We start from the raw sequence: 23,823 nt of genomic DNA, 5'->3' as shown, positions 1-23,823 counted from the left end.
AGGATGTCTCTAGCAGGAACCCAACTTCTCTCCTCCGGACCGTAACCTTCCCATTCCACCAAGTACTGAAATCCGCGTCCCCTCCGCCTAGAGTCCAGAATACGGTTGACCGAATATGTGGTCTCCCCATCTACGAGTCGCGGTGGGGGAGGAACCGGGACAGGCGGATTAATGTGGGAATGAAATACGGGTTTGATTTTGGATACATGGAACACGGAATGAACCCTCCTGTACGCGGGAGGTAATTTGAGGCGGACTGCCACCGGACTAATGATCTTGGTGACAGTAAACGGGCCAATACATTTGGGTGCAAGTTTATTAGAGACGGTGCGAAGAGGAATGTTCTTAGTTGAAAGCCACACTTTTTGACCAACGACGTATACGGGAGGCCTTGACCTGTGGCGATCGGCCTTGGCCTTGGTGCGCGCCCCCACCTGGAGTAGAGTCTCACGGGCTCTAGTCCAGGTGCGGTGACACCTCTGGACAAAGGCGTGGGCGGAGGGAACCACAACCTCGGATTCCAGACTGGGAAAGACAGGTGGCTGGTAACCTACACTACACTCAAACGGAGATAGACCCGTAGCTGACACTGGCAACATGTTGTGTGCGTACTCCACCATAGACAGTTGTTGGCTCCATGAGGAAGGATTCTTGGAAACCAAACATTGCAACGTTCTCTCCAAATCTTGGTTGGCTCTCTCAGTTTGACCATTGCTCTGGGGATGAAACCCGGAAGACAGACTAACCGTAATCCCCAGTAATCTACAAAATTCTCACCAAAATTTGGACACAAACTGAGGTCCCCTGTCGGAAACCACGTCTAGCGGGAGGCCATGTAACCGAAAGACGTGATCTACGATCGTAACCGCTGTCTCCTTAGCTGAGGGTAATTTGGGTAAGGGAATGAAATGGGCCGCCTTCGAGAATCGGTCCACCACAGTCAAAACTACTGTGTTACCCTGGGAGGGTGGGAGGGCGGTAATAAAATCTAGAGCGATATGGGACCAGGGTCTCGAAGGTACCGACAGCGGCTGGAGTAACCCGTCTGGGGGTCGATTGGAAGACTTACCAGTGGCGCAAACTGAACAAGCCAAAACAAAATCGTGAATGTCACGAGCCATAAGTGGCCACCAGAATCGTTGCTTGACTAGGAACCCAGTGCGATTAACTCCTGGATGACAAGCTATGTTGGAACCGTGACCCCACTGGATAACGTCTGACCGTAATCCCTCCGGCACAAATAACCGATTCGGTGGGCACCCGGGCGGAGGCGTTACCCCTTCTAAGGCTTTCCTGACCTTCGCTTCGACCTCCCATGTGAGTTGAAACAAATAAGCTTTCAGGTAAAATACACTCGGGAGTGGACGGGCGTTCGGAAAAATCAAATATACGAGACAGAGAGTCGGGTTTGATGTTCTTGGACCCCGGACGGTATGACAGGAAAAAATCAAAACGACCGAAAAAAAGTGCCCACCGAGCCTGCCTGGAGTTCAATCTTTTAGCAGTTCTGATATATTCAAGGTTCTTATGATCGGTCCAGACGATAAAAGGTACCCCCGACCCTTCTAACCAGTGGCGCCACTCATCCAACGCCAACTTGACTGCCAACAACTCTCTATTACCAATGTCGTAATTTCTCTCGGCTGGGGATAAACGATGAGAAAAAAACACGCAAGGGTGCATCCTGTCGTCTACAGGTGAACGCTGGGATAACACTGCCCCTACTCCCACCTCTGATGCGTCAACCTCCACCACGAACTGACGTGATGAATCAGGGGTAATGAGAATGGGGGCTGAAACAAAGCGGCCATTCAGTTTCTTAAACACAGCCTCGGCTGTGTCCGACGACCTGAACGCAGTTCTGGGGGAGGTCAAGGCAGTCAGAGGCGCGACTAGCTGGCTGAAGTTGCGAATGAAATGCCGGTAAAAATTGGCGAACCCCAGAAACCTCTGCAGGGCCTTGCGGGAATCTGGGCTTGGCCAATCAACCACAGCCTTAATCTTCTCAGGTTCCATCCGCATTCCCTCAGACGACACGATCTACACTAGAAAAGGAACAGACTGTGCATGAAATTCGTATTTCTCCGCCTTGACAAAAAGCCCATTCTCTAGCAACCTCTGAAGCACTCGCCGGACGTGTTGCACATGTTCCTGGAGAGACGAAGAAAAAATCAATATGTCATCCAGGTAGACATAAATGTACTGATCGATCATATCTAGTAACACGTCATTGACCAGTGCCTGGAAAACTGCTGGGGAGTTGGACAGCCCGAAAGGCATGACCAAGTATTCAAAGTGCCCCCTGGGGGTGTTAAAGGCAGTTTTCCACTCATCCCCCTCCCTAATGCGGACCAAATAAGCATTACGTAAGTCCAATTTCGTGAAGATGGATGCTCCCTGCAACCTCTCGAAGGCTGAAGACATCAACGGTAAAGGATAAGTATTCTTTACCGTGATGTTATTCAACCCTCGGTAATCAATACAAGGTCGCAGAGAACCATCCTTCTTCCCCACAAAAAAGAACCCCGCCCCCGCTGGAGAAGAGGAAGGGCGAATGAACTTGGTTGCTAGAGAATCAGAAATATATTTCTCCATGGCCTCTCTTTCGGGAATCGAAAGTGAATATAACTTGCCCTTAGGCGGAGACGTACCTGGCAGTAAGTCTATAGCACAGTCGTAGGGACAATGCGGAGGAAGAGAAGCAGCGCGAGACTTACTGAACACTTCCTTCAGGTCCAGATACTCCGTGGGCACGTTAGACAGATCCCCTGTTTCCTCCTGAAACACAGAAACAGGTACAGACGAACAAGCAGACATGAGACAAGACTTATGACATTCCTTGCTCCACTCCAGCACCGACTTGTTAATCCAGTCCACTCGGGGGTTATGTCGGATGAGCCAAGGATGTCCAAGAACAACAGGTGCCAAGGGTGAGTCCAGAATAAAAAATGAAATAGTTTCCGTGTGGTTGCCTGAGGTGATGAGAGTGATTTCTTCAGTGGATAATGAAATAGTGGGAAGCTCCTGACCATTGAGTGCGTGAACTGGAATCCGATGAGTGAGGGATTTGAAAGGAATCTGAAATCTGCGTGCAAAGTTATGGTCCATAAAATTACCTTCGGCCCCCGAATCCAACAGTGCTCGACAATCGTGCTGGTGGACTGACCATCTTAGTCTTACCGAGAGGAGGGTGGAGGTCGATGTAGTCGTAGATGGGGTCTTCCTGGCGGAGATCCCACCCGATAGTAGCCTCAGGTTTACTATCGGGCTTGGCCTTTTACCGGGCAGCTGTGGGCAAAATGTCCGGCTCCTCCACAGTACAGGCAAAGGCCCTGGGATCTCCGCCTCTCCCTCTCCTCTCGGGAAAGCCGAGCTCGACCCACCTGCATGGGCTCGTGATCGTAAGTGGGGCTGACCACGTCCCTGCCGCTGGATCTTGGACCGTCGAACCCCCCGAGGTTGCGAGTGGGCGTTATCCGACACTCGACCCTGGATAGCCGACTGTCCACCCGCAGAGCCAAGTCAATCAGTCCATTGAGGGTGGTGGGAAGATCCAGGACATAGATCTCCTTCTGGACGTGGTCAGCCAGCCCATGCAGGAACATATCCCACTCCTGTGAATCCATTCTTCGGATACTGTGGTGAATGAATTCTTCTAATGACGAGTGAGAGACGCTCGCTGCTTCCATTCCTTGGTCAGATCGTTCTGTCATAGTAACTGACGTAAGGAAGCAAACGCGAGTTAAACAATTTATTTGGGAAAGTCACAAAGTCCAGAACAGTAAGTCGGTTGGTGGAATGGTGACGCAGGGACTTCGATGGTCAAATCCGGTGAAGTGCAGACAGACGGTGAGACGACAAAATCCACAAGGAAGACGACGAACAGGAACACCAGGCAGGACACGAACCAGAAGACCAGACAGGGAAACATCAAACAACGATCTGACAAAGATGAGAGAACAGCGGTGAGTATAAATAGCATGGTGAGATTGACTGCAGCTGGTGAAGTGATGATGGGCAGCTGGAGCGGATCAGGTAATGACATACAGACACGCCTCTTACACACGCCTCTAGCACACGTGCACTCATACAACAACATAAACACAAGACAAGAAGGAACCAGTGAATCCGTCTACCGTGACAGGTGAGGTGAGTGAGGTGAGCTAGGTGAGTGTATATATATATATATATATATATATATATATATATATGTATGTATAACAAAACTACTTCAAAGATTGTACTTAAAAAATACTTTTGAAGTAAATATATATTAATAAAATGTCAGACAACCTAACTTTGACATTAGTTTAACCCCTAGATTTAAAGGGGCCATGACCTGGAATTTTTAAAATTAATTTATATTTCCTGGGGTGCCCTTAGTATGATTTTTACATCAAAAATTTAGCACTAAAGGCATTTTCCTAGCCTGATTTTAGCCTCTGATTTGAACATGGTTCAAAATCATGGTTCAAACTGGTTTGAAGGGGCGTGTCTGCTGTGAGACTTGCCCACTGATGTGATTGGCTAACATGTTTGTATATGAAATAGCTAGCATTACATGTGGAACTCTCTCCAAATCTTTTACTACTTTTTTTCTCTATTACAGCTATCTAGATTAACGAAATGTGTAAAGTAATGATTATAGCATTATTTAGATTTATACCCAACACATGAAAGGTTGCAGTGATGACGAGCATTGAGCAGATGAAAAAACAGTCTGATGATCCATGAATTAAAGGATTAGTTCATTTTTAAAAAAAATCTAAATGAACAAATCTTTTTTCGATTCATTTCGTTCATTTTGTTCGTTGAATGAACGAAATGACTCGAAAAAAGATTTTTTCATTTTGATGAACGAGTTCGAACAGGAGAGTCACGAACGTGCATCACAGAACAGAGCAAGGCGAGCATTTGTGCTTATAAAACTTAAACTTTTTTATTTATTTTTGAAATCACCGATCGTTTCGCAAGATAAGACCCTTATGCATCGTCTGGTGTTGTTTAAAGCCATTTGAAGCTGCACTGAAACTGTCATTTGGACCTTGGATCGTTTGGTATCGTTACATAGCAGTGAAGTCCATTATATGGAGAAAAATCCTAGAATGTTTTCATCAAAAACCTTAATTTCTTTTCGACTGAAGAAAGAAAGACATGGACATCTTGGATGACATGGGGGTGAGTAAATTATCAGCAAAAGAAAAAGTGAACCAATCCTTTAAGTGATCTCATCATTGCAACGCAATTTCTGCACTCTCACGAATGATTTCACCAAATAACAATGCAAACACAATGTAAATACAGTAGGTGATTTGTTGTGCAGTGTAACAGCATCATTGATTTCATAACGAGTTTTGGCAAGTGTCCAGATCAGATCGTGCCTATGATTAACGCCGCATTAAAACTGAGGTATGAATTTTGCCCGGCGTGTTTTTTGTGTGTTTAAGTAATCAAGCTTTGAAACGCAAATCTTTTTTTCACGTAAAAACGCACAGTTTTGTGGCCCCGGAAAGTAGCCGGGATTACTTCATTCAAAAACTTCCAGCGGTCAGAACTCGGACCAGGGGGGGGACAACAGAGTGGGTCAGTGTGTATACACTATAGTGTTGGTAAGGATTGCATACAACTTCATGTCTTAAATGGGCGAACTAACCCTTTAAGTTGCTTAGTAGCTTGATTTGCTGATGCATTAACAGTATTGAACGATTTTGAGAGGAAGATAATCAATCTGAACTTGAATAATTATAGGCTACATCAGAAATCACTGATCACAGGCATTAGAATAAATGGTTACCTACATGTGTGTGGCGTTGCAGGCAGATCCATATCGTAAAAGTCTGTTTGCAAAGCCTGCGGCGAAATTGCAACAACCAAATAACGTCTCTGGTTACTCACGTAACCGTAGTTCCCTGAGAGGAGGGAACGAGACATTACGTCTGGGGAAATCCATTTTCCTCGAATCATGAAGTCTGATAGAATAACTCTTTTGCTTGCAAATAGCCAATGGCGGTCCCGCCATCACCTGATTGGCTGACACTGCTCAATATAGGTGACGGCGGGCGCCAGAAACCTCAGAATCTTAGCTGAACGAGAGTAAGGAGACTGAGAGTCCCTCCCACACGGCAGGTTACGTAATGTCTCGTTCCCTCCTCTCAGGGAACTACGGTTACGTGAGTAACCAGAGACGTTCCCTTATCGAGTCGGTCTCTCGACATTACGTATGGGGAACAATAAAACCCCCGCCGTGTGGGAGAAACCCCGCCCAGCTCTCAGGAAGAGACACCGGACCTGGTTGAAACATCTATTGGCACCGAGCCAACTCGGCATCTGCACCAACGAAGGCCCCTCCCATCAAGCTAAGCACGCTGAACTGAATGGAGGGAGATTGCAGCAAGTGATTGGTGCTTAGGAAAATACTGCCGGCTATGAATGCGGACATAACAAAGGGCACAATATAGTGAACATGATAGCTATGCTAATAATAACTCGCACTGTCTGACGACTAGTCGAACCGTGGCTAGAGCGCGCGCCATCGGGGCAGTCTAGCCTAGTCCAACGACAGCTCAGCTTTCTCTCCCTGCACTGACAGACATGTGGTGCGAATGAAGGGATATTCAAGTTATAGAATCTCGCGAAGGTATTACGAGACGACCAACCTGCCGCGAAACAAATGTCTTGAATAGACATGCCTTTCGCCCACGCCCATGATGACGCCAAACTCCTAGTGGAGTGGGCGTGCACCCCTATAGGGAAACGGCTTCCCGTGAAGCATAAGCCAGCCAGTGCACAGCCTCCACTATCCAGTGAGATAGCCTCCGTTTCGACAGCGCGCCGCCTCTTAGCACCCGCGTAGCAGACGAAGAGCTGCTCTGAAGTTCGAAACTGGCTAGTTCTGTTCACATAAGCACGCAGGGCACGCATGGGGCACAAGCGTACTTCTGAGACTCTGGAACACTGACCTCATCCGGGCAAAATGCTGGAATTGCAACCACCTGGGCTCTGATGAATATACGCAGTAGATAATAGCCCCATAATAGCATAGCACCTCAGTAAACAACAAACACATAGCCGTAGCTACAACTGTGAGTAGACGAGTTAGCACAGAATAGCCAGTTGTACTGAAGGAAACGGGGCAACATAACAGCATAGCACATGTACGTAACAGCATCGGTCGCTGTAGCGCATCCATGCATGTACATAACGCAGCATAAGTCGCCGTAGCGACAGAACTGTGTAGAGACAGAAACTGAGATGTACAGTTCGATCAGGATGGCTAGCTGCACGGAAACGGGGCAGCATTACAGCATAACACATGGTAAATTGCACATCCGTGTACGTACATAAATTCAGAAACTGTGAGTATGCACAGTAGATTAAGATAGCTAGTTTTGCACTGAAAGAAACAGAGCAACAAAATAGCAACACACGTCCTTATACGTACATAAGTGCAGTGTAGTCGCTGTAGCGACAAACTGAATATTCAGTTAGATAGGATAGCTGGTTGTTGCACTGAATGATAGAGGGCAACATAACAGCATAACACATCAGTGTGCACATTTTAAACATCTGTGTGTATAATGCAGCTCAAGTTGCTGAAGCGACCGAAACTGCATGAATATGCGTACACAATGGTCCATTACATTGAAGGGCAGCATAACGCTTCAATATCTACACAGATGCAATGCAAGTCGCCGTAGCGACGACTGAGACTATGCACAAGCATAGTTACATTTTTGTGTACAAAAAACACAGCGTCAGAGGCATAGCGACATCGACTGTGAATACGTAGTTAATCGGAATAGCCGGCTGCACTGAGGATACAGGGCAACATATAACGGCATAAATCATAGACACATATCAATGTACATAACACAGCGTCTGTGGCATCGCGCAACAACTGTGACTACACAGTAAAAGAGTAGCCAGTTGCACTGAAGGATACAGGGCAATATATAGCGGCGTAATAGTTACACATATCACATGTTGTGTGTACACAGCGTCAGTTGCATCGTACAACAATTGTGAATACGTAGTGATCAGAATAGCCATTTGCACTGAAGGATAGGGCAAAATATGACGGCATAGATCATAACACATATCAGTGTGTAGTGTGCACAAACACAGCGTTAGTTGCATCGCACGACAACTATGAATACGCACTGCGTAGTGATCAGGATAGCCATTTGCACTGAATGACACAGGGCAATATATAATGGCATAAATCATTACACATAACAGAGTGCGGTGTGCACAAACACAGCGTCCGTTGCATCGCACAACAACTATGAATACGTAGTAATCAGAATAGCCATTTGCACTGAATGACCCAGGGCAATATATAAGGCATAAATCATAACACATATCAGTGTGTAGTGTGCACAAACACAGCGTTAGTTGCATCGCACGACAACTGGAATACGCACTGCGTAGTAATCAGGATAGCAATTTGCACTGAATGACACAGGGCAATATATAATGGCATAAAACATTACACATAACAGAGTGCGGTGTGTACGTAACACAGCGTCAGATGCATCGCGCACGAACTGTGAATACGTAGTAATCAGAATAGCCATTTGCACTGAATGACACAGGGCAATATATAAGGCATAAATCATTAAACATATCAGTGTGCAGTGTGTACAGCGTCAGTTGCATCGCACGACAACTGTGAATACGTACTGCGTAGTAATCAGAATAGCCATTCCACTGAAGGATACAGGGCAATATACAACGGCAAATTCATATAGTGTGCAGTGTGTACATAAACACAGTGTCAGTTGCATCGCGCAACAACTGTGAATACGTACTGCGTAGTAACTAGAATAGCCATTGCACTGAAGGATACAGGGCAATATACAACGGCAAATTCATATAGTGTGCAGTGTGTACATAAACACAGTGTCAGTTGCATCGCGCAACAACTGTGAATACGTACTGCGTAGTAACCAGAATAGCCATTGCACTGAAGGATACAGGGCAATATACAACGGCAAATTCATATAGTGTGCAGTGTGTACATAAACACAGTGTCAGTTGCATCGCGCAACAACTGTGAATACGTACTGCGTAGTAACCAGAATAGCCATTGCACTGAAGGACACAGGGCAATATATGGCATAAATCATTTCACAACAGTGTATAGTGAGTACGTAAAGCAGCGTCAGTTACATCGCGCAACAACTGTGAATACTTACGGTGTAGTAATCAGAATAGCCATTGCACTGAAGGACACAGGGCAATATATAATGGCATAAAATCCTTACACATAACAGTGTGTAGTGAGTACGTAACACAGCGTCGGTTGCATCGCACAACAACTGTGAACACGTACTTGCAGTAATCAGAATAGCCATTGCACTGAAGGACACAGGGCAATATATAATGGCATAAATCCTTACACATAACAGTGTGGTGTGTACGTAACACAGCGTCAGTTGCATCGCGCACCAACTGTGAACACGTACTTGCAGTAGTCAGAATAGCCATTGCACTGAAGGACACAGGGCAATATATAATGGCATAAATCCTTACACATAACAGTGTGGTGTGTACGTAACACAGCGTCAGTTGCATTGCGCAACAACTGTGAACACGTACTTGCAGTAAACAGAATAGCCATTGCACTGAAGGACACAGGGCAATATATAATGGCATAAATCCTTACACATAACAGTGTGGTGTGTACGTAACACAGCGTCAGTTGCATCGCGCAACAACTGTGAATACACACTGCGTAGTAATCAGAATCGCCATACAGGGCAATAAATGCTGCGGCGGGGGCTGGGCGCCAGCCACCGGGAAAGCATTGACTGCTATATGAAATGGTATAGCTCGTCCGCGGCATCATGCACGGGGACATAGATAGCCATCTCCTCGGGTTTCCCCGAGCTTCCGCTCTGCGATGCGTCTCCCGTCTATGAGGCGGGTAATAATGTTGGGGAGAGAAGCTCTTTTGCTGAGACATGTAATGTACCTTGTTATTGAAACAGAACACAGCGGTTTCAGAAACAACACATTCTCGTCGAACTCTGGGCGGGAACACGCCCTCTTCGCACCGGTCCGACGAACACGTCCCGCGCTCTTTCCTCCCTGACACGCACATCAGGAGCGCTGTTTTTTTTTTTTTTTTTTTTTCGACTTCCTGAACTGCCTCTCGCTTCAGCTTTACGGCCCGCGCCGAGGCCACCTTTCCGACGGCAACTCCTTGGGCGCTGTCCACTCCAGCACCATATCTGCCACCGCCTCAGTGAGAATGGCCATAAGCTCCGCATCCAAAGAGGCGAGGGCGCCTTCAGACGGAGACTCGGACTATAGGCGTCGTCATCGTCGTAACCGAACGAGATAATTCCCGTGCTTCCTCAAGAGGGCGGTAAATGGCCTCAAGAGTAACTCACGGGCTCTGCCACGTGAGGATGGCGTGGACCTTGGGCCGACGTCAGCGCCTCAACAGAACCCGCGAATGGAGATCTCTGCCGTCTCCCGGTCCGCGGCTCGACGGCGGCAGACTGGGGAGAGGCAGGAGACACTAGGTCGTCGCTACGTGTAACGGCCAGCCTTGCACGAAGGATCTGATGGGAAGCTCCTCACAGGCGGGACATCCCGATCCCTCGAGTGCCGCCTCTGCGTGGTCCCGACCCAGGCACAGCACACAAGTTGTGTGCGTCCGGGGATTCAATGGGTCCACCACACGGGCGACAAAGAGACATAATATAATCCACCGGAACGCGAGAGGGGAATTAAAACTCCTTAATATACTCCGCTCTGAATGCGTACATCAACGGTGAAAACAGACTTGAGTGAAGAAAAAAGATTCTGAGGTTTCTGGCGCCCGCCGTCACCTATATTGAGCAGTGTCAGCCAATCAGGTGATGGCGGGACCGCCATTGGCTATTTGCAAGCAAAAGAGTTATTCTATCAGACTTCATGATTCGAGGAAAATGGATTTCCCCATACGTAATGTCGAGAGACCGACTCGATAAGGGAACCCACAGTGAAATGCACCGAATACAAATAATGCACTGTTGAGACATTCACATTGTTGAATTCTCAGTCATTGACCCCTAGAGATGTCCAAGTCACTGTCTATATGATTTTATTTAAAAAAATGTTTTTTATATAAATTCTGAATAATACATTTTTAATAAATCCGGGCAATAAGATTCACATAATTGACCCTGGTGCAACACTTAGAGGACATAAGCGTATATAATAAACAAACAACCAGAAAATTACTTTTTTGAAGTATCTTTTTTTTAATAAAATCTGCACACATTATTGTATTTAGTACATTAAAATATAAAAGTATATATAGAAGTTTTTCAAAGAAAACAACCGAGTCAAGAAAACAAAACGTGAGTTTTCTCATTGTCATCACCAACGTAAAAGAAATAGGAAAGACTATGCTCCAAATAAACAAGGCCTCAATGTGGGTTTGCTGCATGTGGAAACTGCAAGGGGTGTGAAATCAAACGCATCTTTGCATATAGAGAAAATAACAGAAGGCCTCCAAGTCAAAAGAAAAGAACTTAAGGTGAAGAGTATTTAAGTAAAACACACTGTTTTCTCCTTCATTTGATGTGTTCTTTGACTAGCGTTCAGAGGCAGTACTAGAGAGGGTAATGGGGTAACTGTGTCACAGTTGTGCAGGAGACCAGCTAATCCCCATGGCAACCGCTATCACCCGTCTCCAGGTGTGGGTCATCGGCACCCTTTAATCACATGACCCACCATAAGGCCACACCCGGGCAACGGGTCTGTGAGTCAGCGCCCAGTCTGAGCATAACACGCAAAATAAGCTTCTTAAAACAACGAAAGCTGAAAGAGTACAAGGGATTTGGGGGGTAAACAGTTGTTTTGTTTATGCAATTCTTCTGATACATTGTTCTTTTTTTTTGGCACAATCTACTCGGGCTGTGGTGTGGAACCTCAGCCAGATCCTTCATCTGATACAATCCAGCATGCTTGAGTTCATTTAGACAGGGATTTCTTAATCTGCTCCACTTCAATCTAAAACAAAGCATAAAACAAAGAGGAGTCAATTAAACACAGCCATAAGAAATATAAACAACACTTCACAAGTTAAGATTCAAGATTCTTTCCCCCCAGTTTCACAGATCTTGTATAGACGATGCAAGAGTTAAGCACTCTGTAAAGTCTACTCCAGCACATCCCAAAGACTTTCAATGAATTTAAGGTCTGGACTCAGAAAACCAATTCATGTGTGAAAATGATTCTTCATTCTCCCTCCCAACCATTCTTTTACAAATAGAGCCAGATGAATCTTGACATTGTCATGATGGAACATGGCCATGATGTGTCTTCCTACATGGTTGTTTAATAAATGAAAATCTACATACTCAATTAGGGTTAGAAGAACTATTGCGAAACATTTAACATGCTAGAAACATAACAATAACCACTGCAATACTGATCCATAGACATAAAGTGATAGTTCACCCAAAAATGAAAATTCTGTAAGTATTTACTCTCCCTCATGTTGTTCCAACCCCGTAAGACCTTCGTTCATCTTTGGAACACGAATTAAGATATTTTTGATGAAATCTGAGAGCTGGATCACTCCTCCATAGGCTTCTTCAGGGATTGAAACTTGCCAGCCTCGAAAAGTTATTAAAGACATAGTTAAAATAGTCCAAGTGACTACAGTGGCTCAATCTTAAGTTTATCAAACGACGAGAATACTTTTTGTGCGCAAAAACAAACATAAATAACGAACGACTTTATTTCAACTATTCATTTCCTTCTCTGTGGGCCTCTAGTCAGTTAAACTAGTGTAATTGCATAGAGGGACGTCACACGTAGGCTCACTATTGGTCGACGCTGGTCATGTGTGTGATGCGTGTGACGTACAACAACAGATCATACGCTGTTAAACTAGTAACCTGACTCGAGGCCCACAGAGAAGGAAATGAATAGTTGAAATAAAGTCGTTATTTTTGTTTTTTTTGCGCACAAAAGGTGTTCTCATCGTTTGATAAACTTAAGATTGAGCCACTGTAGTCACTTGGACTATTTTAACAATGTCTTTAATAACTTTTAGAGGCCGGCAAGTTCAATCCCTGAAGAAGCCTATGGACTAGTATGGTGGAATGATCCAGCTCTCAGATTTCATCAAAAATATCTTAATTTGGGTTCCGAAGATGAATGAAGGTCTTACGGGGTTGGAACAACATGAGGGTGAGTAAATACTGACAGAATGTTCATTTTTGGGTGAACTAACCCTTTAAGCATTTGCCTATTTAAATCCAAACAGCAACTTTTTTTTTTTTTTGCCGAGCAGTGTATAGCCATGTTTCCATCCACACCTTTTTATCCGAATTAAGTGATATCGGATGAAAAATGCCTTATGGAAACAGTAAAATAAGATTAAATTTCATGAATATCGACTCAAATGAAATACGTTCGGTCTCATCGGATTTTATCTTGATCGATATACGGCAAATGCGATAAAAGCTGATGGAAACGTTATTTGCCGAATAAATAATGAATTGCGATTAAGTTTTAGGCCCTTTTATGGTTGCAACACGCCACAAAACATAGAAGAAGACGAGTTCATTTCCGGCCAGTATTCCCGCTCTGTTTGCGCACACATGGCGGATGTCAACAAAGACAGATGTAAGTGGACAAAGCAAAAAAATGCTTCAACCAAAGGGTTTCCGTGAAGTGTCTCTGAACCACGATCTCCCAGAACTGATGGAGCGCTGTCGTTCCCACACCACAGGCTGGCTCCGTTGTCGTCGGGCATTTACGTGCATCTGCATCATCATAGCAATGCGTTTATAGAGTCGTTGTTTTCTTATGTTAGGTTTGCTTGTTATTACGTGGCTTGGTTGAATTCTAATGTAGAATGCGGTGTGTTATTTCTTGTTAAGTATAACACACCGTTGCCATGGACGCAGTTCAGAGACGGAACAGACTATTTTCTTTAGCACTACTCGTTTTAAATCAATAAACTCCTTTTTAAGTTAATATTTTGTGTCAAATTATTGATTTATTTGGTAGGTAGCCATGTAATAAGCAGGATAATGTATAGGAGGCGGTTGTTAGCGAATACAACCCCTTCAGGCTAACAACCGCCTGGCATATACATTTTCCCTTACATATGTCGCTATCAGCTGGCACATAAGCACTATTAGGCTCCGTTTTGTCTAGCAAAACTTTGTTCGCAAAAGTTTGCTTGAATGTTGTTCGATTCAGTGCGAAAATGAATGGAAACACCTTAAAATGTCTCAAATCAATTCGATATACCAATTTGATCGCAAAACAGCATGTGACGTCATTACGTACAGGTTTTTATTCGCTTTAAAGCCGTTGGATGGAAACACACTTTCACCAGCTTTATTCGCATGAGTTTTTTTACCGAACTTCAGATAATTCGGTTGACAAGAGGATGGAAACATGGCTTATGTTAGGCTTGTTAATATTGCTTTATCGTGTTGCACCTGGTTAGTGACTAATCTAATATCCCCTCACCTGCAGTGAAATACGAATCCTCTTCTCCTCATCCAGTTCACTCACCAACTGCTTGATTTCTTGTCTGATAAAACAAGTTTGGGAATTAAACATATTTTACATCCTTCTAAAAGGATGACAGTCATCAGTCAATCAACTCATTCATCCCACATCTCATCTCAAACATTTCCTTCAATACTTCCATACACCGATTAATAATTTCCCCTCTTTCACTACTTCACTCCATCTGTCTTCCATCAAACCAGGGTCCTGGAGGGCCACTGTCCTGCAAAGTTTAGCTCCAACTTGCCTACCTGGAAGTTTCTAGATTGCCTAGTCAGACTTTGTTTGATTGGGGTTGGGGCTAAACTCTACAGGACAGTGGCCCGCCAAGTGCAGGATTGGACACCCCTGATCCCCATCCCGTTGGTTCATACTTGTGCTGGCTCTTCATGAGCTCCACGGTTCCTTTCAGGTCTCGTAATTGTGCTTTGAGGTCCTCCAGCGTGGAACCCTGTTCATTCTTCCCTCTCGCATCAACGGAAGGCGAATGGGGCCGCAAACCAGCGGCGCCCTGGTGGAGAGAAGCCCCACTGGACCCAGAAGAGGATGGAGGGACACTTGGTTTAGGGGGTAAAGACGATTTCTCAGGAGCCTGTGGAAAACCCCCATGAGATATCAGAAAAAGAGCTTATCAAACAATCACTCTCGGGCGTTTGTCTTCCATTTCGGGCCCCAGTCTCTCTTTGTGTGTGTGTGAGTGGCATCCGTAAAGTATTTGGACACTTGAAGGGATATTTTACACCAAAATTAAAATTCTAGCATTATTTACACACCCTCATGTCATTCCAAACCCGCATGACTATTTTTCATCTGTGAAGATATTTTTAAGAACTGTTTTTATCCATACAATGAAAGTCAATGCGGTCCAAAACAACAAATGGAGTGCTGTAGGATCTACATATTTTTGGAGGTGAAAACCTAGAAACGAGTTTTTAAGCACTTCCGGCTCCATCATCCAGTGGGTTTTTGCTTAAGTGCTTGAAATAAGGCCTACGGTGAACACAAGCACAGGATATGTTCATGCTTTATTCTGTAACATAAAATACATCAATAACAGCCCGTTGTGATTTTTCTCTAAAGCTTTGACTTGTCTTGAAAAAGGCACATGTCTAAATGGGACTGCAGAAGTTGCTGGAGACATTAAACATCATCACACCTAAAAGGTAAACTCATCTCCTCTCTATAATCTGCTTTTACAGGTAGACTGTGTTTATAATTGTTCTCTAGCAAACTGTTTTAACTCTAACTTTTTTTCTATAAAGAGCTGAAGTGTTGTTGGAAGCTTAATATTGGTGGTCATGTGACCAGTGTGTAGTTTGTTTATAGCTTACGTTTTGTATTTAGGCTTCCAAGATTAGATTATCATTTAAGATCTTCAAAGATTGAAGATTATTATCATGATGAACAAAATCTGAAAGAATCATGAACGTTTGTTGGTCGCAAAGCGTATATTCTGCAATAATCCAAATGCCAATGAAATAATAAAATTAAGTTTTTGTCGAACCAGGGTGATCATAACTTACTAACCTATTGAACCCCATTGACTTTTATTCTATGGACAAAAAAAATATTTTTTTCAAAGAAGAAAGTAAGTCTTACAAGATTGGAACATCATGAGAGTGAGTAAATAATGACATATTTTTCATTTTGGGGGGAACTATCCCTCTAAGACACACTTCAAATGTAATAATTTTTAAAGAAATCATTTAAAAGTGTGACTCAAGTATCCAAAAGTAATACCTTTTGTGTCTGTACATAAAAATACTTGACAAGGGTGCTCCCTTGTGGTAGGACAGGGATGTGCATGCAAAAGGTGAGGTGGGGTTTAAGGGGGTGGATGACAGGGGCGAGGGAGGGGGGCTTACTGTTATGATTGGCACTGCCTTGGGCATCTTCTTGGAGTTGTCAAGAGTTTTGGGAGTGAATGAGTCCTGCTCTTCCTTTCCCATCTCCTTGTCTCTCCTCTCCTCCTCTGGAGATGGGGAGTCCAGGAGGTCAGGACTAGAGAGAGAGGACTAGGAAGTAGAGAGATATTTAAGTGATCATGACCAGATAACCCATAGACAGGCAGAGCGGTGTAAGCCCATGTGACGTTCACACATAGCAAATGGCACAATCATATCTGACGGATTAATACTGAACACCTGTAAAAGTTACAAATCTATGACACTTTGTCAGTTGATTGCATCTGATATGCGTGAAAATCCCACAAATGTAATTGACTTGACACTCTGATTAGTTCAAAATAACATTAAACAAGCAAGCATGTGTGGCAGAGTTATTATAGTTAACAGAAACTAAAACCATTAAAAATCCAATGTCATTTTGATGTTCTGTAGAATACTGGCAACAGTTAAAATTGATACTTTGTTGGTTTTAAGTTGTGGTATAACAACATTTCAATGTTTTCCAACATCAAATTGACATCCAACACCAGCATTAAGTCATGAGGTATGGTAACTAAAAGTCAACATCTGATAAACGATGCAAAATTACGGAAATGCACAAATAAAATCCGTGGACTCACAGACGTGAAGATCTGCGATCGTGGCCGCCGGTCCATCACACGGGGCCGTGATGCGGTCGGGTGGTTCAGCTTCTCTGTGGATAAGACGACGGAGTCGAAGTCTTCTACATCTTTGGCCGAGAGTCACACGAATACAAAGATAAACACGGGACCACATATAAATCACGTGCATATGCATCACGAACACAGGTAAAAACACACCAGACCATCATCTCCAGAATGGAAAGGAATGAAGTGAGTTGGACAGAGAGCTGTTTTAATCTTATTAGATGTGGATTAGGCTATTATAAGTCTTAATAGTCATGAGTTATTCTGGATTGAAAGGCAGCTCTGAACAGGGACTCACCGAGATCTAGGGATTTGTCTGCAGAGCCTCGGTCAGCCGCCACACCGTCAGTCTTCGGACTGTCACTACAGTACAAAAGATATTTAAACCAAAATTAGCTTTAGTAAAAACACAAAAATAGCACAAATGTTCTTGGAAATGACAATAAAATGGAGTAATAATGTGATAAGAGATGAATAGGATTTCTAATACAGTATGTAGCATTATAAGTCTGATTCATTCTAGTGAACTGCTTCATTTGGATGTTTCTAAATGAATACATTCAAAAACAAAATGACTCACTGATTCACAACCAGAAGTCATTTGAATGGTTATAAATCAATCCATTGAAAAATGAAATGAGTTACTGATTCATTGGAATCACTGAACAGAAGTAGTTTGGATGGTTTAAAATAAAATGAATCCATTCAAAAACTAAATGATTCACTCATTCATTGGAATCACTGCACAAAGTGTTATGGTTGATTCTAAATCAGTCCACTCTAAAATGAAATGACTCACTGGAATCACTACAAGTAATTTGGATGGTGCTAAATGAATCCGTTCAAAAATAAAATGTTTGAGTCTCGAGACGCAGTCATGTAAAATAGGGTATTTTTAATTGTATTATTTAGTGTAAATTCATCTGTTAAAAGTTTAATGTTATCTGTTAATGTTCAATTGTGACACTAATTGAGTTCCTTCTTTGTGCCAAATAAATAGAGTTCTTAGTCTAAAAATTAAGAATATCATCTGATACATGATACGATATCATGATGCATAGGTTTTGGAATCGAAAATCTATTCCAGTTCTGGAATGTGATACGTAAAAGGCAGGAATCAGATACTTGTTATAAAATAAAAAATGTCTAGATGCTAGGACGTGTGTGAGACTGACGGTATATTGGGTACAGCTGGTCTCTCAGGTCTGTCTGGGCGTTTGGGTGGCAGGGATGACGGTCGATTCGACATGCTGCTGTTCTTCGGAGGAAGAGGCTTCTTTGGGAGGAACACTGGGAGGGACGGCTTTAGAATCTCACCCAACTTCGACTCTTCACCTACATGTAATAAACCATCATCACTTACATCATCATTACTAACGGGTAAAAAATGTAATACATGGATATTTACAGGAACTAAAAGAGAGATTGTCAAAGCAGATAAGAAAATGTTATTCCAACTTATGTTTACTTCAGAGAAGCAAGAAGTTTTTGAAAACACAAGCACTATGTCAATCTAAACCTTTTAGAGGAAGGTAAGTTTTGCAGTAAAAGTTCTAAATAACAGAATTAGAGTTGACCAAAGCAAATTAAAACAATTCTGAAAGACGCTACCAACCTTTTTCCTCAGCTCTGTGTGGGAGAGATTCGGGCCGTTCTGGTGGAACCTTTCTTGCCTCTGTCTTTTTGTCTGGGGATCAATACACACAATATGAGGGTTCAACAGCTGACTCACTGGAAACATGCACAAATTGAATATCTAGGATTTGAAATCCAATTTAAACATGGAAATAAAATAAAAAATGAAACAAAGGAACGTTACAATGTAAAATAAAGAAATACATTAGATTCTGCACTATTTGTGTAGTCACTAATCATATAAACATATTTGTGACACTGATCATGTGACTCTTTGTACAGACAGTCAGATGTTCTTGCTTCCATTGAAGCAGAAGACGTTCTTTGGATCATTCTCAAATCATGAAGGAGAATAATTATGATCATCAGGTTTTACACAAACCTGTGGAGTTCATGCAGCTCGAGTGCTGCTGTCACTGAAGCAAAAAGCACATAAAAGCAAAAGGGTAAAGTCAAGAGTATTGCATTGTAGTATAAAGCTATCCCACAATGCAATAGTCTTGACTTGACCTTCCATTTCCAGTGAGACAAATGTCAGCAAGAAGGATTTAATCATTTATTTCTGTCACAAAAATAACGTGGTCGTGTGAAGTCTTATTAAACAATGTAGCATGCAACAGTTTAAAACAGGTTTTAAAATACAATCTATTATATTATGATTATATAACTATTTTACATGACTGAAACAGTGTGGAATCCATGTTAATATTTATAATTCTTTTTACCCCATTATATATTATGCTGTTAATATAATTATTGATGGAAAAATAAGTATTTTAATTAGCAGTTTCAAACTTTGGCACCCAATCAAACAATTTAATTGCAGGTGTGTGGCTGTGTGTGTAAACCTCACTGCCCTGGCCTCGAGGCGCACTAGCAACTGACGCCAGCAGCTGCGGTCTTTAGTGTCCTTGTTAGCGCACACTAAAGAGCGCACACTCTCCCACACTGGAGACCCTGGTTTGAATCCCGCTCGGAGCGGGTCGAATAGGACTGGTTACAATAGGTTTAGGGGGGTGAGTATAATGGACATAGACCAGTAAGTGCTAGGTGTGTAAACCTCACTCCCCTGTCCTCAAGAGGCATATTAGCGACTGAAGCTAGATGCTGCTGTCTTTAGCGCCATTGTTAGCGAGCCCGCCTCCCACACCAGAGACCCCAGTTCGATTCACACTCGGAGCGCGTCGCTAAGACCGGTTATACAAGCAAAGAACTGAAAATATATGAATACTCAATTTTAACAATATTGATTGATATAAATTGGTTGATAATGCAAAAATGGTCAAATATCTGTCCATCACTATTCCATATACTAGTGTTGGAAATATAACTACTGCATAATCTCTGTGTTCCCTAGACGTAGCCTTTGTTTCTCACTCCAATTTCATGGTACGTTTATACAAAGATTACGTGGGCCAAGTTTCAAAACCTCTGAAGAGAAGCTATAAGGAACTCGTGCCTATTTATATTTTAAGTGAATTCTGAGTAAGCTGGTATATCCATAATGTATATACATACTGTATATCCATAAACAAGTGAACACTATTATGACAGAGAAGATCATTATGATAGATCATAATGAAAGATTCCTATGATTATTAAATAGACAGCTGAAAGATTTGTAAGCCACAAGGAACAGCCAGAATAATATAATGGATTTTTTTTAAATCCGTTTTAAACTGATACATTGATTTCATATGACTTCATAGGACCACGTTGCATGTTTAATTTAGTGACAGAAATAAATTATTTGCTTACATTTGTTAAACAAGAAATGGAAAAGGATTAAGTCGAGAGTAATGCATAGTAGGATACAGTACCACATCTAGAGTACTCTGCCTGTATACTACACATTTTTACATCTGCAGAAAGAAAAGGGAAGGAGTTTGTTACCTGTGACCTGTTTAGTGGTTGGTGCTGCAGGAGGAGGTGGTTTCTTAGGTCTCTGTAAGCACACACACAGTTAAAACACACAGTACACCTATTAAAACACACATGTACACTCATTAACACACTGATCGCCCTTTAAAACTCATACTAAAACACATACATTAAACATACACATTTGTCCTATTAAAAACACAATGCCTTCAGGCCAAACAGCAAACATCAAAGGACATGCTGCTTAATCAGGCAAAGGGTAAGGAAGGGAGGCAAAAAGACAGGGCAGTGGGGAGAGTGTGTGTGTGTGTGTGTGTGTGTGTTTATTCCACCACAGCTCTCCTTTGGCTCAGAGACTGAGGCCCGTTGACATACAGGACGGGAGCTCCCCGTTGAAAACAGCTAAAGTGTGTCAAAGAGAGACAAAAATAAGATCTCACCTCTTTTTCTACCTCAGGAATGAATAACTTCACAAAGTTGTCTGGAAACACTCCCTGTTTGCCGTTCACCTCTCCAACCCACCAACCAGCGTCTGCACAATCCTACACACAACAACAAACAATGGAAGCACACATTTCAGCAGTCTGTCTGTGTTCTAACCAAGCCTGACATGATGTCAGTAACAATTTGTCAACCACACTGAAAGCAGAAATGTCAATCAGAACATATTTGATGATCAAAATACTGTATAGTTATCTGGAGAGAAATTTTGAACCAATGAGATTTCACAGTGGGCGTGGTCATTAAATGAATAACTATATATATATATATATATATATATATATATATAGGTTTTAGAAAAATTTTGTGTTCAATCACCATACTCACCTTATTGATAATCGCAACAATATCTCCTTCTTTGATTGAGAGCTCATCTTCGTTCTGAGCTTCATACGGGAATATTACTTTGCAAAACTCCTTTGCTGTAATTTAAATGTTCACAGCCACAAGTCACATCAAGAAACAATTATGTCGTATTTGCATACAGTTTGAGTACATGGACAATCTAGGCATTGAAATAATCCACAGAACAGGTATGATCTAATCCTGTTACCTTTGGCCTTGTTTTCAGGCTCCGCCTTCATGGTTTCCTGGGCAACAGCTGGAGCGACTTTCTTCACCATCGGAGGCTGAGGAGAATCAAATAATTATATTAAATACTACTTCGAACATGCCATTCAAAAGTTTAGGGTCGGTAAGATAAAAATAAGATAAAACATTTATTACCAGTTAAAAAGGTAATATTGTGAAATATTACAATTTAAAATATCTCTTTTCTGTTTGAATATAATTTAAAATGCCATTTATTACTGTCACGACAAAGTTGCCATTTTTCAGCATCATAACTCCCGTCTACAGTGTCATAATCCTTCAGAAATCATTCTAATCCCAAAGAATTTGGTGCTCAAGAAACATTTCTTATTATTATCAATTGTGCTTAATATTTTGTGGAAACTGTTATACTTTTATCAGGATGAATAGAAAGTTAAAAAGAACAGCATTTATTTAAAATAGAAATATTTTGGCAACATTATAAATGTCTGTACTGTCCCTTTTGATCAAATGAATGTGTCCCTGCTGAATAATTAGTTAAAAATATATATAAATATAGATTTATGAAGTATATTAAAGATTTATGAAGTATATTAATTTTTATTAAAAAAATAATAATGCTGTTGAGTATGCATGACAGTCAATGAGGGCAACTAGAAACAATGACCCCGAGTCCATCAGTCTCACAAAATATTCAGCATTTTTTGATAACAAAGAACAATCTGCAAAATTAATCAAAAGCTATTGTGCAGTTGGGAGGCCATAAGGAAGTTGTCAGGGGCCCAGTGAATTCAAACATACGTGTGTGAATAGCATACTACTGTCCAGCTGACTGTTTATCTGGCCTCTTTCCCACAGGGAAGCCACAATCCTTCCACAAACATGGCAGGGAATCAATCCAACCTGACATACAACAAGCTCTTTAACATCCTGCCCTCCCAATGTGGCCTTAACACACACATTCGCTGTTCACTCAGGAAAAAAACGTACCCACTCTTCCTCCTTCTCCCTCTCTTCCTTTTCCTCTCATTTAGAGCAGTCATGATGGAGTCGGACTAACAAGCGCCATGTGGCACCCAAATGTTTAAACGACATAATAAGAACATCATTACAACATCTGGCTCCACTGCTCTTCTCAAAGGCCTCATGTCATCTCTGTGAAGGCCCTATGGTGACTTCCACCCCCGAACACCCATAATGCCCTGTCTTGAAGCCCAAATCACCGCCACATGAAACGAAACGCATCTCGGCAGTCGTATTTACCAGCTCACTTCTAGCGAGGAAGCCACAGTTTTAGCATCGTTAACAATAACATTCTGTAGAAAGACGGACAGATTAAGAAAGTTACAGAGAAAAATAGGTCTTATTTACCTTTGTCTTTGCTCAAAATGACAAAAACAATTCTTCAGAAATATCCGGCGTGCATTCATAGGACTGTGTGCGCAAGTCCTGCCTGCAACAGGAACCTCCAACAAGCTTTCAGTCTAACCACAGTTCACTCCCCCCTGAGTCATGACAGTCTCTTACAGTCTTACAAGCCCTACTTCTGCTTTAAAACAACCCTTCAGTCAGGAAACCACTCAGAGAGAGAGAGGAAGAGAGGAGGAGAGGGGTGGACATGGAAAGAGAGCCGTGTCAGGGTGTGGTAAATTTGTATGTGGGTAAACCTTCAGCTTATAAACGACACTGCATTTCCATATTGCAATAATCACTTGCCTTGCAAAGAAGAAAATTGTCTCTGTCTGTAACAGGTGGAAGAGTTAAGCACGGAAATGTATAATAATAGATCTGAAGAGATTTCCTTTTCTTTCGGACTAAACAAAGTGAGGCCGAGAGACACAAAGTGCGGAAGACGTCCCATAAATGCTTCCTTGACAAAGACTTCCTTTCTTAGTGACAGAGAGTACCGGCCCAGCTCTCTCTCTCTCTCTCTCTCTCTCTCTCTCTCTCTCTCTCTCTCTCTCTCTCTCTCTCTCTCTCTCTCACACACACACACACACACACACACACACACACACACACACACACACACACACACACACACACACACACATATATATATATATATATATATATATATATATATATATATATATATCTCAAACAGCATTAAGGTACAGTATATTCTTCACATGTATATATCT

At 42.5% G+C, this 23,823-nt stretch overlaps 2 protein-coding genes across 5 annotated transcripts in view; both read right to left on the bottom strand.

Annotated features, from left to right (window-relative positions):
• Window positions 1-5,870, bottom strand: part of map3k15 (mitogen-activated protein kinase kinase kinase 15) — a 44,082-nt gene extending 38,212 nt beyond the window's left edge. Inside the window, exon 1 of the mRNA XM_077244891.1 lies at window positions 5,799-5,870. Within this exon, the coding sequence (XP_077101006.1) occupies window positions 5,799-5,826 (28 nt within the window). The 5' untranslated portion in view covers window positions 5,827-5,870. The remainder of the gene's footprint in view (window positions 1-5,798) is intronic.
• Window positions 5,871-11,235: 5,365 nt separating this feature from the next.
• The window catches only part of sh3kbp1 (SH3-domain kinase binding protein 1), a 43,364-nt gene continuing 30,776 nt past the window's right edge, over window positions 11,236-23,823 (bottom strand). For 2 of the 4 annotated variants that reach the window (XM_077244916.1, XM_077244914.1), the window contains 12 exons: window positions 21,681-21,756; window positions 21,455-21,549; window positions 21,067-21,168; window positions 20,639-20,690; window positions 18,726-18,797; window positions 18,286-18,445; window positions 17,409-17,473; window positions 17,063-17,172; window positions 16,401-16,550; window positions 14,910-15,127; window positions 14,494-14,557; window positions 11,236-12,009 (listed from right to left, as the gene is read on the bottom strand). In XM_077244916.1, coding sequence (XP_077101031.1) covers window positions 11,971-12,009; window positions 14,494-14,557; window positions 14,910-15,127; window positions 16,401-16,550; window positions 17,063-17,172; window positions 17,409-17,473; window positions 18,286-18,445; window positions 18,726-18,797; window positions 20,639-20,690; window positions 21,067-21,168; window positions 21,455-21,549; window positions 21,681-21,756 — 1,203 coding nt within the window. In that variant the 3' untranslated portion in view covers window positions 11,236-11,970. Of the gene's footprint in view, window positions 12,010-14,493; window positions 14,558-14,909; window positions 15,128-16,400; window positions 16,551-17,062; window positions 17,173-17,408; window positions 17,477-18,285; window positions 18,446-18,725; window positions 18,798-20,638; window positions 20,691-21,066; window positions 21,169-21,454; window positions 21,550-21,680; window positions 21,757-23,823 lie in introns of all 4 variants that reach the window. The other 2 variants (XM_077244915.1, XM_077244913.1) reach the window with 1 other exon arrangement.

Source organism: Siphateles boraxobius, unplaced genomic scaffold (assembly GCF_051911475.1).
Source record: "Siphateles boraxobius isolate OS27281-9 unplaced genomic scaffold, OSU_SipBor_1 26, whole genome shotgun sequence".
NCBI classification, from domain to species: Eukaryota; Metazoa; Chordata; class Actinopteri; order Cypriniformes; family Leuciscidae; genus Siphateles; species Siphateles boraxobius.
Note: the sequence above shows the minus strand (reverse complement) of the source record. Positions and strands in the feature narration are given on the sequence as shown.